The 18,526-nt window shown below is 37.9% G+C and overlaps 1 protein-coding gene across 1 annotated transcript in view; it reads right to left on the bottom strand.

The window, feature by feature from the left end:
* Nucleotides 1-18,526, bottom strand: part of FBXL13 (F-box and leucine rich repeat protein 13) — a 90,433-nt gene that overhangs the window by 21,516 nt on the left and 50,391 nt on the right. The window contains 5 exon segments of the mRNA XM_037388274.1: nt 5,650-5,776; nt 6,940-7,059; nt 10,564-10,726; nt 10,883-11,000; nt 11,628-11,726. Coding sequence (XP_037244171.1) covers nt 5,650-5,776; nt 6,940-7,059; nt 10,564-10,726; nt 10,883-11,000; nt 11,628-11,726 — 627 coding nt within the window.

The raw sequence follows: 18,526 nt of genomic DNA, 5'->3' as shown, positions 1-18,526 counted from the left end.
AAAACAAATACTGTGCAACATACAGACTAGGATCACCCACCCACTCTATGTGTCTCCAAAAACATATTTCCTCTTTAACATCAAGAAATCACCCCATATATCTTGGATCAATCTTCTGTTGCGATGGAGAAAGGGAAGACTTTGTCCTGCATCTCTTGTATAGCATGTATTACCATTTCCATTTAGAAAACAACTTTAAAAGAAACTCCTTTATTCCTCTCCAACAGCTGCTTTTCTCAAGCAATTTTTGTTCTGTTTGATTTACTTTATTACATGAGGCCTACAAACATTTATAGATCATCATTTATTATTATTTCACTATGGTTTTTGAGCTAAGAAAATGAGTATTGATTGTACCAGTCAGTGAGGGTCTTCACTTGCTAAAGACGAAAGTTATTTGTGGCTATGGCATAGCAAAGAACAACTCTTTATTATTTATATTCACAAGCTGCAAGTCTGCCTTTCAACTGCAGACTGCAATGAATGTACTGTCTCTCACTAACAATAACCATGTGCTACACTATTTTCAACTTCTGAGATTTCTGTTCACATATCTCTTTGTAATCTGAAAGGTCAGCATCTGTAATGGATCTTTATGTTCCAGAGATACACAGATGTTACTTCCTGTTCATACCCCAAACAGATTGACCTCAAAGTGACTCCAATCTTAGAAGACAGCTCTTAAGAGGTATCTCCTACCTTCCATTTCTGAGCCATTTAATATTAAATGACTCAACCTACCCTCTAAAATGCTCAGATTTCTGCATAGATTAGCCACAGCCAGGCACCAGTTTAATAGATCAAACACTAGAAGAGAAGAATGTGATTCCTATCATGCAGTATGCTTTTGCTAATAACAATATGTATGTGACAGAACAAAGTTCCGTTTCAGATAGCAAAAACCTTCTGAGAAATGGGTAACTTCTTAAGCAAATGTGGCCATACTGTTTCCCATACCAATTTCCAATACCAAAGGTGCGTCAGATCTGTTTACAGGAACATAGCATGCCATAAAATTTAATTTCTACACCTAAGACCATTTGCAGTTAGTCCAGATCATAACTTATGAAATACAGTTGCCTGCGTTTCTTAAGACTAAGTCCAGACAACAGGGCTTCCATTGTAACGAAATATACTGTAAAAATATTGAGCCAAATTTTCAACATTGCTAAATACCTTTAATTCCTCCTGATTTGCATTGGGACTCATGGTGTTGGCACATCTGTCATTGATTATAATGACTCTGTGTTAGTATTTCCTGTTTTTATGCAGAATTAAGTTTCTAAGTCTCCAGGTTAAATTCTCTCTTTCTCTATTCTCCCAAGCAAACTGGAGTGCTAATATACGAATTTAGAGCCCACTTTAGTATATTTTAACAATTCCTTTTCCCTGCCTTGGGAATGCATAGGATTTGTCACATCCTTTCCTTTGGAAATCCATTGCAACTAATTCATTTGCAGTCTGTTGCTGGTTATATCTATTAGACATGATCGTATTTTTTGCTTAACCTTTACAAGGCTCTTCCCCAGTTCTACTGGCCTGATTTTCTAACAGACCAAAATGTGGAGCCAGGCTATGGGTTCAAGTCACTGTAGATTCAGAATCCCACTAAAAATGCAAAGAAATTAGGTAACTGTGGCAAGCTAAATTGCCACTTTGGTTTGGGTAACTTATTTTTAAAATATTAATAAATATTTATGTTGCAGCCTGGCTTTCAGGACCAGCCAGAATCTGAAGATTATTAAGTGTGGACACATAAGAAAACAAAGTTGAGATAACTGTTTATACATCCATATAACCACTACTCCAGAGGTCCCCATGATTCCAAATTATCCTCAACTTTAAAGAGTAACTTATACATAGTGCACAAAAAATTCTGTGACTGATGAACTGACTTGATGCCACAGATAATTCTGGAGGAAGCATTTCAGTCAGAAGACAGAATGGAGGCTTAGATCATTGTGAGAGAGAATTTCATGCGTGACAGTCATTGCAGAAGAAAATGCAGAAGAATAATTCCCTGTATACTTCATATTTCCTTTTAATCTTTGATTTCAGAAGTGTATCAGGGTTCTTCCCATTTTTAAAGTATTTTACTCTTTTTCATGTTTCAGGGTATTATTTTATCTCTCATTATTACACTGCATATAATTCACCACTGATATTAAGCTTCCCTGAGTCTACGTCAGGGCATCTACTGTTTTGATGGATGCAACTAATTTCTTTCAGAATTCCTTTTATCATTCTTTGCTATGCTTTTCTGTCTAAATCCTGCTTGACTTAAGACACTTTCTTCAAATGTCCTGACACTTCTATACTTAATTTGATTATTAAAGTCTCAAGAAGATGGGTGGTCCAGGCCATATGCATCAGCAATTTGTGTCAGAATGAGGAAAGCCAGGCAGCTGCACACTTTCAGACTCTCAGACTTGGAGCAAAGCTGCCAAAGCCATATCATACAGACACCAGAAAAAGTTCAAGACATTGTAACAAAAATATGGAGAGTATGAGAACAAAGCTTATAACTAAAACTGCTTCCCTAACTGATGGAAACATTGCCACTGAGTCTGCTATTATAAGAAAGAGTAATAGGTTTTAGTCCTAAATGCTAATGTTTCCAGCTCCATAATAAAAGCTGCACATATTGTAAATACCTTTACAATAGTATCTAAAATGACTTGTGATATTATCTATGCATTCATGAATGTATTTACCATCCTCACAATTGAAAACATTGTGGTCCCTATTTCAGGGAGTTTAGAAGAGCAAAACGTGAGGGAAAACAATGAGGGATGGGAAGCTAGCTGGAAGAAAAAGGGAGTTTTCTCAAAGAAATTAAAGGTTGGGTTTTTTCAAAGAACTCAGTATCTTTGCTCTGTCATTGCAGGTTTTTGTTTAAAAAAGAAATGCTGTCACCAGGTTGCAAATCTTTTCATTTTTAAGTGTCTTTTAAGTTGTTTTCAACTGTAAGAAACCGATTTCTAGTACTTCAGGATGACAAAAATGGAACAAATGTTCTTCCCATTGTTAAAAGTTATTGAGACTTAAAAATGTGTGTTATTTGTTTTTTAAAAAATCAAGTTAAAATAAAGAAGGAAATATTTTCAGAAATGTAAAAGGATGAATGCTAAAATAACTGACTAAATTAATATTCAAAATGTACTTGGGGGGTGTATTTAAAGTTATGTGATTTATAAGAGTAAACCCAATATAGTTAAAGCCCTAATGAGAAAAGGACTGTAACTTCTTCAGTATGCCACCAGTTTCCCATATGCATAAAGTTGACATCCATCGTCATTGGATGACATTTGGTTTTATTAATGCATGGTCTTTGACTTACTTAGCAAGACACTTAAGCACACATATAACTTAAGCCTCCAATGAATTACTTGCCTTATTCTAGCTTTGTGTTTATAAATTTGCCTAGGCATTTTCTCTCTATGTAAAATGCCTAACTTCCCACACAATATCGAAAAATGAACGTATGCAGCCTTTTTTTTTTTTTTTTTCCCCAGACTTTCTGTTTAGGAGTCGACTCAGGGCAAGGATAATAAACCTCTCCAAACATGAGAAAGATTTTTCATGTATTTCTTATTAGCACTGCATTTTTAATTACTGAAAATCCATAGGGTACTGTAAATTTTTTATTTATTTCTTTGTTACAAGATCTCTTGTCAGGGACAATTCTAAGAGTCGATATATTTCTTCCAAATGCAACAAATTCCTGAATGAAAGACACAACACAACAGGAACCTTCATTTCTTGGACATCAGAGTAACTACGTAAGAGGAAGGCACCAACAGTGGAAAAAACCTTCCATTTTGATTAAGTCAGTCATACCTGAGACACAAATCTGTAAGAAAATCTGACTCTACTGTATCTTTTCTCCCCTATCCTTTCCTTATGTATATGTCACTCTTACTGCTGTAAATTCTGCTCTGCTCTGATGAGCAGAATGATTCTGCTGTCATTTGAAAAAAACAGAAATGAAAATTCTTGTGTAGTGCAAATCTATGTTGCACATTCTATGTTTTTCACGCTAAATAGCAAGATAGCAAAAGCAACAGAGATCTATTTCACAGGCTGCAGGAAAGCATATGAGCCTTACAATTTTTCTTTAGCAGCACAGCATAATGGTGTTGACTACTGCACATAAAAAGCTGTATTCTCTGTTACATTTTTACATTTAAAAAAATACTTACAAAGTCTGAATTGAAAGAGATCTTACTATTCCTCTATATGCCAATAAAACATGTAATATAAAGTCAAAGCATACAAATAGCAGCTTGTTACAAAGCAGACTACTAGATATTCTTGTATCAAAGTTCTAAGATGACAGAATGTATTTATTATGTATGTATGTATGTAACCTACTTAAACAGAGCAAATAGCAAAAACCGTAACAGTTTTGTAGCTAGTACTAGCAATCAGTTCAGAAATTACAAAAATGATAAATGGTCGATTTCCGGGTTAGTTTATCATCTTGTGGGAGAGAGAAAACTGAAAGCCTCAGAAATGTAGTGTAAGCAAAACAGTTTGGCTTATTGCCAAGGTCACGGGTTGTGCTATGTGAAAACTGGAGTAAGAAGCAACACAGCATTTTAAAAGACTAGCTGTGGCAGGCAAGGAGAAAGAAAACATTTATGCTGAAACATTGTGAGACTGTAATTCAAGGCAGCATTAATTTCATTCCAATATAATTTCATGATATTTTAAATGATCACATTAAACGAAGTTGTCTTGGATTTCCCAACCTTCGTTATTTAGCTTAATCTTGTTTTTTTTATTTTCAGGCCTCCATAAAAGATGCAGGCATTTTAATTACTTTTCCACATTTTAATTACTTTTGCACAAACTCTGTGTTAGAGACAAATAATAAAGTTCTTAGAATTCTGTTTGAACAGTGACTGAATGAATAGTCTCTATGGCAAGTTTTCTTCATGAGGTTTCTCCTAGATTTCTGAGTTCAGTGAAAAGTTTGCCCCAGAAGTAAAAGAAACAGCAGAACTGGCTCTGAACCCTGTGCACAAGGCAGGACCTGCCAAGAACATCCAGTGTGGAGGCCTGTGATGTTTAACCTGGCTCCTGCACCAGCTATTTTGCTTTCTACAGTCTTAGCAACTTGACACATCGAAGATACCTTGTTAGTAATTCTTTCACTAGCAATTACTTTCTAGACCACAGTGTAGAGCAGCATCTCTGCTAGAGCTAATATGCAGGGGTTTTCACCATAAAACCTAGTGCACAGAAAACACAATTTTTATGACTTTAAATGTTAAAAATACCAATTTTTCAGTTTTCCTCAGGTCTAATCATCCTGAAGCAAAAAAATTCTGTTTAATAAACATTATTTTCAGACCACATTTACAGCAGCCAGACTTCCTCTTTCTGACAGTTTCTGTTTCTCTCTTTCAAACATAAAGTTGCCCAGCTTAAGAATTACCTTTGATTTGTTACTGCCTATACATGGGCTAATACTGTGCTATTCAAGTTTCTAAAATATGTTTTAATGATACTGCAACTTCACTGCTTCATATCCATGCAGGTTTTTAAATGAACGGATTTTTATTACCTTTTTTTTTTTTTTTTTTTTCCAGAAAGCCCAGATACATAGTAAACACATTCTTCATGCTTTAATTATATATATACCTTATCTGAGATGCTGGTTCCAGAGATACCAATGGATATCAATGACGCCATATTTCCCAAGGCTTCCATTCCAGCATCAGTCACATTTTCACAGTGACACAGATTTAGATAGGTCATTTCATGACGTCTAAATTAAATAAAAAATCGGAACTGTCAGTTTTCCATTTTTGTTCCAGAAATGTAGTATAGCTAATAAATTTTTGTAATAACCCTTCCTAAGTGTTTTCCAGGGCACCTATGAAAATAAGCAGTCTAGACTTCTGAAACCTAGCTTACATGGGCACTTCCAACGATTCTAATCATAATGCATAAGCATCACAAATATTTCAAATCATGAACAGCAATCAAATTAAATAAAAATTTGGAAATCAAGGAGATGTATTACATAAAAATATTTTTTTAATTAGTTTGGTGCTTGTCTTTTTCCTATGTCCAAATCTCTCATATCTTGCAGAGGAACTTCAAAGCTCACTGCAATGACGGAATTCAGGACCCCATGGCTGTACCCACACCCAGCTACAGCAATGTAAATAATGGTACACAGCAAATGAAGACATTGCCAGGTTCTGCACATCAGCACTCACTGACCATACAAGGGAAACTGAATTTTACTGCGTAAGTAAGCACCATAAACTGTATCTTCTCATAATCAAACCAGAAGACCTAAGAAATGTGACTCCTAAAGCAGTGCATTTAGGCTCAGAGCCTTAGGAGTAACACTCCATCATTAAAACAGAGAAGGCATTCCCTGGCTTACCAGCAAGCATGCTACCATTATTCACAACTACTGCTACGAAAGCATAAACAGGGGCCTCCTGAGAGATCTAGTAAGGAGTGGAAAGACTGACTCCAATCTTCTCTGGAGACTTAAAAATTATCTTTCAATTGCCAATACCAATACTCCTGCTGAGGAACTCTAATTGAAGAGGTTTAGCAATTGAGCGTTTTCTGTTTGTGCAGACATATTTATGGAGTTTACAAAATGTGACTTCTACATAATAATCTTTTAATGCAGCTTTGTCACTGACAACCATCATTTAGGCACTTTCCCCCCCAAAAATTAAGACTTCTCAGGTTTCCATATTTATATTGATGAATTCACCTTTATATAATGGATCATTTTTAAGAGACTCACAATGCCAAGAGGGACTGGTCATTTATCTAGTACAATTTTCTATATACAATTGGCTATATAATTTTACCCATTTATTAACACATTAAGAACTTCAACATCAGAAATACACTGCAAGTGTAACCACACTAGAAAAATATTGTAGTGGACAACTGTACCTTTGTGCTGTTTCTGTGACAGAAGCATCAGTGACATGAATACAATTAGACAAATTCAGCTCTCTTAGCTTAGCTCCAGAAGAACCTTGTACAAATGTTCTTACACCTCCATCACTGATTCTAAAAGAGAAATGTAGGCAATATTTATAATGTGCATTTTTCCTACTCCATACAAGTCAATATATAATTTGTAGATATATATAATATATCTACATTGTAGATAAGCAGAAATTAATAACGATATTTTTTAAGTAGCCTTTTAAACCCAAAAAGGAGTCAGCATAATTAATGGCTCAATTAAAAGATGCTGCTCTTTGGAAATACTGAAAACCAGAACTTTCTGAAAAAAAGTCTGTTGGAGATTATGAGAACTTCCATTAGTTCCAATACTCAGATAAGATAGCACTCCAATTAATATTTTTGTTAATTTAAGGAACTGAAATATTTTAAAGGAAAAATAATCTTCTAGCACAGACGCACAAGTCATAGGTAGTATATATAGGTAGTAGCTATTCTGTACACACACATGAAGAGTTAACCTGAGTTCTTCCTCAGAATGTTTCACTTAATTGTGTATCTCATACACGGCTAACTTATAACATACACAAAGGTTATAAAAATTAAATAGATAGAAAATCTTTTAGTCAAGTTGAGAGGACTGGAGAGCTGACTACAACTTGTGTGTTTCAAAACAGTTCATATCTGTGGTATGTTTAACATTACTGTACACTTAGCCTTTCAATGCATTCCCAGTATTTCTTCTGCATTCCCCAATGAATAAAAAATTAAACCCAGAATTCTGCAGGACAGAATAATATTTTGGCTTGTACAGTTTGCTGCAGCACAAAGAATCACTGCAAATCCCAAAGTCCCAGAAACATATGGGTAAGAATAGCACTGCTAATAAAACGATAACCTGAACAGAACCTCATTGTGTGACCATAAGCTACAGATGAAGCCATGATTCATGAAGTGTTAAGTAATCACTCTGCAATAATTCAACCACTGTGGTAGTTTTGGTGTTATTTTACTGTGCAGTTGTTTTTCATTCAAGATAGACAAATTTAAGAAATATACTTTCAGAATAATTAACTTGCATAAAATCTGTAACGAATGCAGAGACTGGCAATACAGCCAAGCAAGTTAAAAAAAAAATATTTTTATATATATATATATATATATTCTGTAACCACACTGGGCTTGAGGGCTGAAATTGCCAGGTTATAACTGTTTTAATAATTGTTCTGTGAATACATATGCTAAGTTCCTCTAGTCAGTTGATTAACTATATAAGAACACTGCCCACACACTGCTTTATCATACATTAATTTAACATATTCAAACTGGAAAAACGTGGCAAGTGTATGGGCCACCACACTGCCTATCTTCAATTTTAGCTAACATTTTAATCACACCTCTATTACTTCTTAATTCTAATCATCATCAAAAGTTAATTTTCTTTCCTCATTTTTCACATGTAGTCGAATACTTCCTGTAATTTAAGAATTCTGAATTGGTACATTTGCTCCTTTTGTCCTTTTCATTTCTCAAAAAATTCTCCATATGACTGTTAGAAAAACTGACTCTTAGACTAAGAAAAAAGGTCACTGAAAAAAGGAAACTGATTAAGAGCACCGAGATGGCTAAGCATTTCAAAACCTGTTCTTAAGATTTTACCACTAATATGGCGCTTCCCTTGATTCTGTGAGGAATCCCCCAATGTTTCTAAGTCACAATGTGGATTTTTATAGGAATTTATAGGAATTCTCAAATAAGAGAAACATACAGGTGAACAATTCCCCCTTTGTAGTTTCCTGTCTCGAGAGAAACTCTACCAGCCTGTACGGCGTTGGTGCGCCAGGCGTGTGCGGCGGCGGCGGGGCGGCCGCTGTGCGCAGGTGCCCGCAGCCCCCCCTGCCCGCCAGCCCGTGCCAGCCGGCTCCAAGGCGGCCCCGCCGCTGGGCAAGGCCGAGCCCTCAGCCACGGCGGCGGCGCCCCCGGGGGGACAGATCGCAGCGGGGGGGACCCCGGGCCGGGGCAGGGGGTGCCCGGAGGGGGCCGTGCCCCCGGGGGCGGGCAGCCCGCGCCGCGCCGCGCCGCGCCGGAGCAGCTCCCGGCAGCGGGGAGCGGAGCCCCGGCCGGGGCCGGGCTGCGGGCAGGGCCGGTGCCCCCGGGGGCGGGGGGCCCGGGCTGGAGCAGCCTGTGCCTGAGGGGCTGCGCCCCGCGGGAGGGCCCCGCGCAGGAGCGGCCCGGGCAGAGCTGCAGCCCCCCCGCGGGAAGGGCTCCCGCTGGAGAAGGGCCTGGAGGAGCGTCTCCCGCGGGAGGGCCCGGGCTGGAGCCGGGCGGCGTGTGAGGAGCCTCCCCCGGAGGGGGCCGGGGCGGCGGAGGCGGCGGGGGAGGGACCGGCCGCAGCCCCGGCCCCGGCCCCCAGAGCGATCTCCCTGCCCGGACCCCCGCGGGCCTGGCTGGGGGTGGCTCCCCTGCCCGCCTGGGGGGCACGGACACCAGCCGGGGTTAAACCACCACACAAGTTTAGATGTGTTACAATCTCTAACTTTGTTAATGCTGAAACTTTTACGAGTATCTGCAAAAGCAAGAAAATAAGTGCAGAGTTTTACAACAGGTTTACAACTGCTTAAAAACTTTTGTTAAGGTAATTCCACAGCTCTTTAGCAGTAGGAGACAGTAGACACGTGTGAAGGCACTTGCAGCCCAAGATCTGGCTGACAGGCTGGAAAATCCAGCCTTCTAACCGTGAAACCAGAAAATGCAGGCAGCTGTGCCATCTGCCCAGTTGAATGACCAACATGATGTCATGGTATTGCTCCAGCACTTCCCAGCACATCTACATGCAATGTTATCAGATTTTTGTACAGCATCAACAAGCACAAAAAATACTTTAGTTACACATTAAAGCAGAACCCCTAAAACTTCACATAGCATCCAAAACATTAAGATAAGCAGCAATTCTAGCTTCTTTGTATTATTTTATAGGTCTGTTGATTTTGAAATGTTTTGCCTTTCCCGTTCCCTCTCAACCTTGACTCCATCACCCTGCCATAGAACAGGGAACAAGCCTGCAGCTTTGGAAGCCCTTTCATATGTCTGTTTCTACCAATACGTGACACATCCAAAGTGGAAAACAGTCTTGGCATAAAAGATATCCTTCCTCTTACAACATCAATTACAAAGTTGTCTTGGTAACTGTAATAATTTTGTAGGGTTTTTTATATCTTAGTACTAGGTAGTTAAAAAGTATTATTTTAATATTCACAAAATTAAACAATATCCTAATTTTGACAAAGTTGTGACACTGGAATTGTCTTTGGTTATCATTTTCATCATCTTTGTAGCCACATTTCATCAGCAAAACATGCCGTGGCTGTTAAGTAATATTACATCTACAGTTAACTCTCTTCCTTGAACTGGAGCAGCAACAAACGGATTTTTGAAAAAATGATATAGAAACAAAAAGTACTTGTAAATTTTTTTAAATATTAAAATACATGTATTAATATTCTAAGAATTTATTTTTAAAATGGAAAGATGTGTTAACAGGAGTATAATTAACTTTACTAAAATTCCTTTGCGATGGTTTACAGAAATCTGGGTGTGATATAGTACCTTGTGCAGTCTGCTACATTCAGTACAAGAACATGCTTCAACTGTGAAATCATCTTTAGACCAGCATCTGTAATCTTCTGGCAATCAGCCACATGAGTGCGCCTGATGTATGGGCAGCATTGACTCATCAACTTGAAACTTAAATCAGTAATTTGGTTATTCCCTGTTGAAATATATAAAGATGTAAGTTACACATCTGACATACATTACGGGCCTGATCCAAATACCCACTGAAATCAGCTGGAAGATGCATTTCAGATTATCTGGATGAGTTTTAAAAATACATCATCCTAATAATTTTATGAATTATTATACCAACCTTCAATGCTGACCTTGACAAGTTTACATTCAGCAAGGGCTTTAAAAGTTGTGTCAGAAAGATGTGGAGAGTCAAGGAAGACAACAGACATTGTCTGTTGGCATTTTTCAACCAGAGCCTTCGAAGGGAAAAAGGAAACACAGAGTAAAATATTTTTATACCTATGCTGTCATGTAACAAAAGATCAGCAAATATTCTGCATATAATACAGAATGTTACAATTTCAAACAAACAGTTGCAATACATTTTTACTGTAACTTCTAGAAAGTAAGTGGTATATAAACTACTGAGATTCTCCATATATTTATTATGTTTGGGAACACAAGGAAAAGAAGTAAGTGGAGACATAAAGTATGGCAGAAACCCGAGACAGTCATTGAGTTAACAATCACTTTTGCAGAAGCCTGAAAATTCTTTTTCTGATGGCAAAAATCAAGTAGCAGAACACTGTTCCCATATACTGTTTGCTTTAACACTGAAAAAACTGAAACCCCCTCATTTACAAACTGGAAGGCCATAATTCAGCCACACCCATGCAGTAAAAGAAGACAAGACAACTGAAATTTTCTGAAAGTGACTGCAAGTGAGCAAGATTTTCAAAAGTAATTAGATAATAGTTTTTTTAAAATGTTTTCAGGGAGAAATTTTCCTCTTAAATTGTAACTGCGTAACTTTCTTTAAAGTCAGTTGAGAGGATAAGTCTCAGAAAGTTTCTCCAAGTACAGATTTATTTTCAATTTCTTACTTGAATACATCCATCTGTAAGAGTTGGCATTTTGTTGATTAGCAAATCTTGAATCCCACTGCAGCCATTGGCAATATTTTTGAAGCCATCAACTGAAATCTAAGTAAGAAATAAAGTATTTTTGTCTTAGAAAACTAAGAAAACTTAGAAAACTAACAAAAACAATACAGGAAAGGCTTGAGATCTTTTCAATATTTTAAAATCATAGGTACCTAGATGCTCACTAAAACAAGATATGCATTGATCCCACTAAAAGAAAAACAAAGCCATGAAGTATGCATAATATTCTGTGATTTTAACAACATAATCCAAATTCAGGATCTGTTCCAAAAATGCGTCTACTAAGCAAGCAAGAATAAGGCACAGCAATTTCTACGTAGCAATGAATGTCAGTCACATCCTTCTACCTTCGCTTTCCCAACCTTATGAGGTATTCACACATGGCAGATATTCACATTTATTGACATTAATTGAATGTAGTAAAAAATCTTCATTGGTTTTTCCAGACCCATAGTAAAAAGATAGAATAAAAAAAAAAAAAAATCAGACGGGATACAAAGAAAGATCCTATGCAATCACAATAACATGTAGCTCATTTAAGGAATCCTTCATGCAGGACCATATCACTAACTTGGCGTACTCTAACAAAGCAATAGTCACTGCAAGTATGAATGGACAGATGGATCCATCAATTCAGTTTATTCTCTTTATCACTCCAGGGTGTGACTTCAGGGAGTGACTCCAGGGAGTCAGTTCTTCAACTGCCCAAATTCAATAGACATCAGCTCATTCTTGGACATACAAAGCAGTTCCTTTGACATACAAATCCTGTGTAAAGTAAAGGACGGTCTCCTTTGAGCTCCATGTTCTCAGACAACGTGGATGTGAACCATTCTCCCCCCTGATATTTGCATGTAGAGATCTCACTATTTCCCAGGGTTTTGAAGTTGTATATTATAACAATCTTGTGCAGCTCAGGCTACAGCCATGCTCTGCACCAGGAATTTGTTTGCAAAACATCTACAAAATAGCAGTCTGGCATGCCCTCCTGGGTACCAAATAAGGCCTGGGGAGACAAGAATCCGAAGAAGGAAACTTCAAAGATAAATTACACTGGGAGGGATTCTTGCTGTGCCCCACCTCTCCAGCTAATGCAGAAGCCTGATTTGCGTAGGTACATTGCTCAAGGGGAGTGGCAGTGTAAAACACAGGCTTTGCTTAGGATGTGCTTTTGTCTGACAGTGCTGCAGACCATTAGCGGAAACGAGATAGTCACAGAAAAGCAAGCCAGAAGTTAAGCAACAGCTGAGCACCCATCACACCTCAGTAGCAGTACACCAGAAGATGCTTCCAGCTCTTGTACTTGCAGCCTCCACCAGCTGTAGTACATGTGACCGCTCCCCCGCAACTCATCAGTGGAAACACAGGTCAAGCCTGCTTCCCTTCCACTCTAGCATTCAGCGAGGTGATAACAGATTGGGTTTCTCCCTCTTCTTTTTGCAAACTTAACGTTTGGGTTCTTTTGGCGTGTGAGGTTGGGTTTGTTTTTTTTTCATGAACCAAATATCTGATGTTGTTATAATCAAGGCAGACTGTCTTGTCTTTTCTGACACAATCCCCCACCTTTGAACTTAGGGCCAGGTTGGCTCGCTCTTTATTTTCAGGCTGTAGTGGCCTTTTAAAGAGATTCGTTATAAATCATTTTAAATATTTTGATGTTAAATGCTTGGTCTCTCCTTTGTAAAGGATTGTGGCACTCTTTGCACTTTTCCCTTGTGCAGGGGGGTGTCAGCACTTAGAGGGGAAACTGGCTACATGTCTGCCAAATGTGTTCTTAGGCTTAAAGCGTTCTGTGCAGGTCTTACATCCAGACAGACAGAATATGGTGTGCTTCGTGACACACACTGGCACAGTTAGCACTGTGGATGCAAATAGTTCGATGTGTTTTAAGCTCAGAGCAAGTGCAGCATGAATGTTTCTCCTGCCGTGGGTCTGTAATAGCCTGCAAAAGGAGAGTGTGAAAACCCTACGATCAAAATAACTATAGGAAATATTTCACAGGTAATGTGTGGTGATATGAATACCATCAACTTCTGCCTGTCAGCTGCCTGTGTTCAAGGTCAGATCTGATACAGTGCAGCTGTGTAACCCTGGATCAGGCACCTCTGAAAACAGCTATATTGTAAGAGATGAAGAAGAGCAAAATCTTGGGGGGCAGGAGGGAGGGCTGCAGAAAAGGGTTATGCAGAAAGATACCCATCTTTTAACCACAAGCTACTCTGAGCATCCAGAGCCTGCTGGTGCACTGCAGGCTCTCAAACTCCCTCCAACTGAGACATGCCTGCTGGACAAAAGGACACTATGGCTTTTGGAATGTGGCTGATGTGGGTAACACACATCAGGGAGGATCTGCAGATAGCACTGCAGTTCTCACCCATCAGCATGGATATGTTGGATGTGCCCACCCCACATGACTGCAAAACAGCCAGTACTAGTGGAGGGCTACTATGGCAAAGACAATCCTTTTTTCATTCATCACCAGAAGGTAAAATGTCAGCATGGAAAGATGGGTGCTAGTTCTCTGGACAGATTATGAAATTCAGTTGTCCATATTCTATGGTTTTGTACTCAAATATTGGTATATGTAATGTAGGACAATGTAATCCTATGTCCAGTGTCCTCAGCTCAAAACCTCCAGTGCATATGAAAGAGATTAGCTTAAATTGTGAACATCACACAAGCAGCTGCCTAAAGGAGGTATTGGGAAGTGTCTGTTCTCTGCTGGTCAAGAAGCACTAATTGCTTTAACATGGCATGACCAATTCATTCCAGTAAGAGTTTATCTAACCCTGCAACAGGCCTCCTCATTGTTGGCTCTCAAGCAGCACAACAGAAGACAGCACATTTCTACAACATGCACCAAGTAGGTTAATATGTTAAAGCAAAACAAATCAGCCCCTAGAAATTTCAGTCTGAGGTGTGAATTTCTGGCAATTGATTCTTTCTCTTGGTCCATATACTATAAAGAGCAAACCATTCCCAAGAGAAGAATCGGTATGTTACATCATACAGTTTGCTGTAATATATGGTAATAATACTGTCTATTATAATCTGAATATAATGCCTTCTCAAAAGAAGACTGAGGTCTTCATTCTTCTAAAAAAACAGCCAGTTTGTTGAGCTGTTTGAGTACGCCTTAGCTGTTATGACAGTAGGAATTCCCCTTGTCACTGCTGAACGGATTTGGTATAATGAGAATTAATATCTCTGCTCCCAAGGAACAGTCAATCAGAAACCGAGATAGTGCCAAATGTGCCATATTCAGCTATGCCTGCTGTTCAGACTGATCTAAGAGTCAGTTAAAATGCATGCATCAGTTGTAACCAACTACAACTTACTCCTATAACTGCTAATCAAAGCAAGGTGTGGGGCCTAATGTGGCTGCTGCCAGTCGTTCTTGGGATTATTTTTTTACCATGAACTATGTTACACAGAGTACCTACCCAGGCTGGTGATCACAGATACAGAGAACAGGAATACAAGATCCCTCATGTCTAGGTACCTAAAATTCAGATGCAAATACAATTAAATGATGGATCTTAGTTACATTACATTACTTGTTGCTTTGGTCAAGATTTTAAAAATATTACTGGGAAAACCTATAATGTAGACTCAGAAGTTTGTTTTAAGCGCCTGACTTGGCAAATGTTAGCCATTTAACTGAGCAGAAAGATAAATATTTGCAAGGCTTACAGGTTGTTCTGATGGTTGTAGAAGAGGAATGACAGTTGAGTGGACTTTAAAATTAGGGAAATAGGTGGGGAAAATGCTAAGTCAAGAAAGTGCCAATAATATTGATGAGGATTTAAGAAACAGACTGCAAATGCTAAAGCCTTTGTTTACTCCACTGACCACAGGAATGTACCAGATGCCTATGTTAGACAATTAGGAAACCTAGGATCTCTGTATAGAAAAGAGCAAGAAAGATCCCAAGACAGGTCAGACCTGAAAAAGTCTGAAACACCTCTGGGAGAGGTGGTTTTCTAGGCATTACCTTAGGTTAGGCAACTAAAATTAAGTGAAATTCCCATTCTCGAAAGGATAGATAGTAGGTAGCAGATAATCAGATCAAATTCAACAATGTTAAGGGACAGAAATTGCGTATCTGTTTCTGGAGTTTAGTAATGATTGCATAATGTTAACTGCAGTCTAAAGGACTTTTAATCTCTTTGTCTGGAAAAATACTGTTTGCTTAACATAGCCATTTGATACCACAAATAGCAGCAATTTAGTGTTTTCCTCCATGTGAGCCAAAAACAATTATACTGAAGCAGCTAATAATACCCCTGCACAGATTGTTTCAAAATTTTTTAACTTGAACTGTTTTTTTTTAACTTAAAGCTGGATAATGGATCTTGGGCATCAGTTTGAGAAAGTTCCAGTACGAAACATGCATTCAGATAAGAGCCAGATCTGTCAACAATTAGATGCTGCTACAATATCACATGTATTTGTCTTATTTTCCTTTATTCCTAGAACAATAACATCTTAATCTTTAATTTATTTTCTAAAGCCCCTATGATTATCTATGAAACTCCAGGCACTCTTGAAGATAAGGTGTAGAAATACGAAATTTTGTGCACATTTTAGTTATACAATTGCTTTCTCAACTCACTTGGAATTTCAATGTTTAACAGATTGCCTCAAGAGCAAAAAGCTTGACCTGAGAATCAATGCTAGGATACATATAGAATTTAATACCGCATTCTTTGCCCCGGATCAGTCAAATCCCTCTTAAACCTTCTCCTTCAAACCAGTTCTGAGGGAGGATGTTTTGAAGGTTATTATGAGTCTTAGATCCTATAAAATTCTGCAAAACAGACTCTTCCTGCATGACTGAGATAATTTTATAAATGTATCATTTTTCTTGCATGATCATAAGTCAATGCAATGATTATACATAAAATATAATTGTCTGCAAGCAGTTTTCAGTCTAATATGTAAATGACTGGTTTTTTTTTTCTTAACTGTATGCTAGTATACTGTGATCTGAAATGAGGGCACATCAAAGCAAACATGGAGCAAACCACAGCTAAAGATTTGTCCCCATAGATTCAGAAAATAAATTTAGTGAAAAGATAAAATGCTTGTAAGAATGTCAACATTCATTTAATTTCATCCTTTTATAGTTTCTTAATTCCAAAGACTAGAAACATGGAATTTTTATTCAGGTTTTGGCTCATTTGCTACACATACAGTACTGCTTCAAAATTCCTTCTTTACCCCCCTGAACTGATTGTATTTGTGGAACCGACCCTGCAATGCAGAATGCTGTCTGCAATGCAGAAGGAATTTTGAAGAAACACTATTCAATGATTCTAGTATTGTCAATGCACTGTGAATGAAGAAACTTGAAAATCAGTTTAAGACTGAGGAAGGACTCCAGTGGTACACAAGGGGCTATCTTTTTTTAAATTCTGTGTTTGTCAGGAATGATAAAACAAATTGTGACATCCTTTCCTTTTCAGATGTTTGGCACATTACATTGATGGCTTGCCTCCACATGTTATTTTCCACTGTCCAAAAAAAAGTTTATATTATCATACTGCTGAACTAGCGTATTTCTAAAAATATAGAAGAGTGCAGGTGTAACTTAAAGTTTTCTTCAGTTACATGACTTTGTACTTAGGAAATGTAAACAATCAGTCCTCTTCTGCAATAAATAAAGAACATAACTCAGATTTTCTCCCTAAGTGATGGCCCCGTTTTGCTGTTTGATATGTCTAAAGAAGACAGAATTTGACAGTAGTTGCCAGAATGAGAATTTTCTGAATGAAGCCAGAGCAGAAGGAACTCAGATAGTGAAAACTGGTGATGCCTACACATTTGCCAATCCCCACAAACACAGCAGGACGTCAAGAAATTAAAGGGTCAAATTTATTTTTCTCAGTGGCTTGTGATCTCTTATCCAGCTGTTGTAAACTACATCAACTGATACACCGCTCTAACACATTCTGGGCCAGAATAGTTCCAGTCTGAAAATCAGTCATAGATGTTGGCACCAAAAATAAAAAGTCAATTTCTTCAAAAATCTCCATGTTTCTAATTAACTGAGGATACCTCTCACCAAACTGTTACCTCAATCTAATACATTGGTAAATGACATGCTTTTGCTTTATACCCTTCCACCTTTTCATTTTTGTGTCTAATAGCAGAAAATTTTCCACCTATACTGTTCAGCTTCAGAAGCAGAACAAAGAAATCTTACGCTTTCTAGGTAATTCTTTGAGAATACAAATGGTACAGCAGGACACCTTTTGAGGAGGACACAAAAGAATCTCTATATTTTTATGAAAATATCTTGAAACTCATTAATTAAATATTTAGCACCTGTGTCAACCTGAATGACTGAGATTTTATGTAAAATTCCTATACCTACAATTCACCCAGTATTATTACCATGCATTAATATAACAGTCAAAGGAACGGACTGCCTTGTTTTATGACAGCAGACTAGAAAATGTGTGCTTAATTCCCAGTTTTCTGCCTAATATGTTTTAACAAGCTATTTAAATGCCCTGGTCCTCAAGTTGCCACTTACAAAACAGTATAATCACCCATTTTACAGATGGGCTTTCTAAACAGATGTTCAAATCCTACAGTAGTAATGGTAATATAAGAACTCATATAAACAGAATTGTAATGTTAAAATGAAGGAAAAAAACAGGAAACATGAAGAACCAGGAAAAAAATATATTTTATAGAATATATATTCTGTTATATAGAACACTTTTTAGCATATTGTAAATGTTTATACTATAGCTTCACTACATTTTTCTAACTAATTCCAAAACATTAGAAGTTCCCTTTGGTTTAGTTCATCCAATGAGGGGGGGGGG

The sequence above is a fragment of the Falco rusticolus genome, chromosome 5, assembly GCF_015220075.1.
Source record: "Falco rusticolus isolate bFalRus1 chromosome 5, bFalRus1.pri, whole genome shotgun sequence".
In the NCBI taxonomy this organism is placed as follows: domain Eukaryota; kingdom Metazoa; phylum Chordata; class Aves; order Falconiformes; family Falconidae; genus Falco; species Falco rusticolus.
The sequence above is the reverse complement of the archived record's forward strand: the minus strand, read 5'-3'. Positions and strand labels throughout refer to the sequence as shown.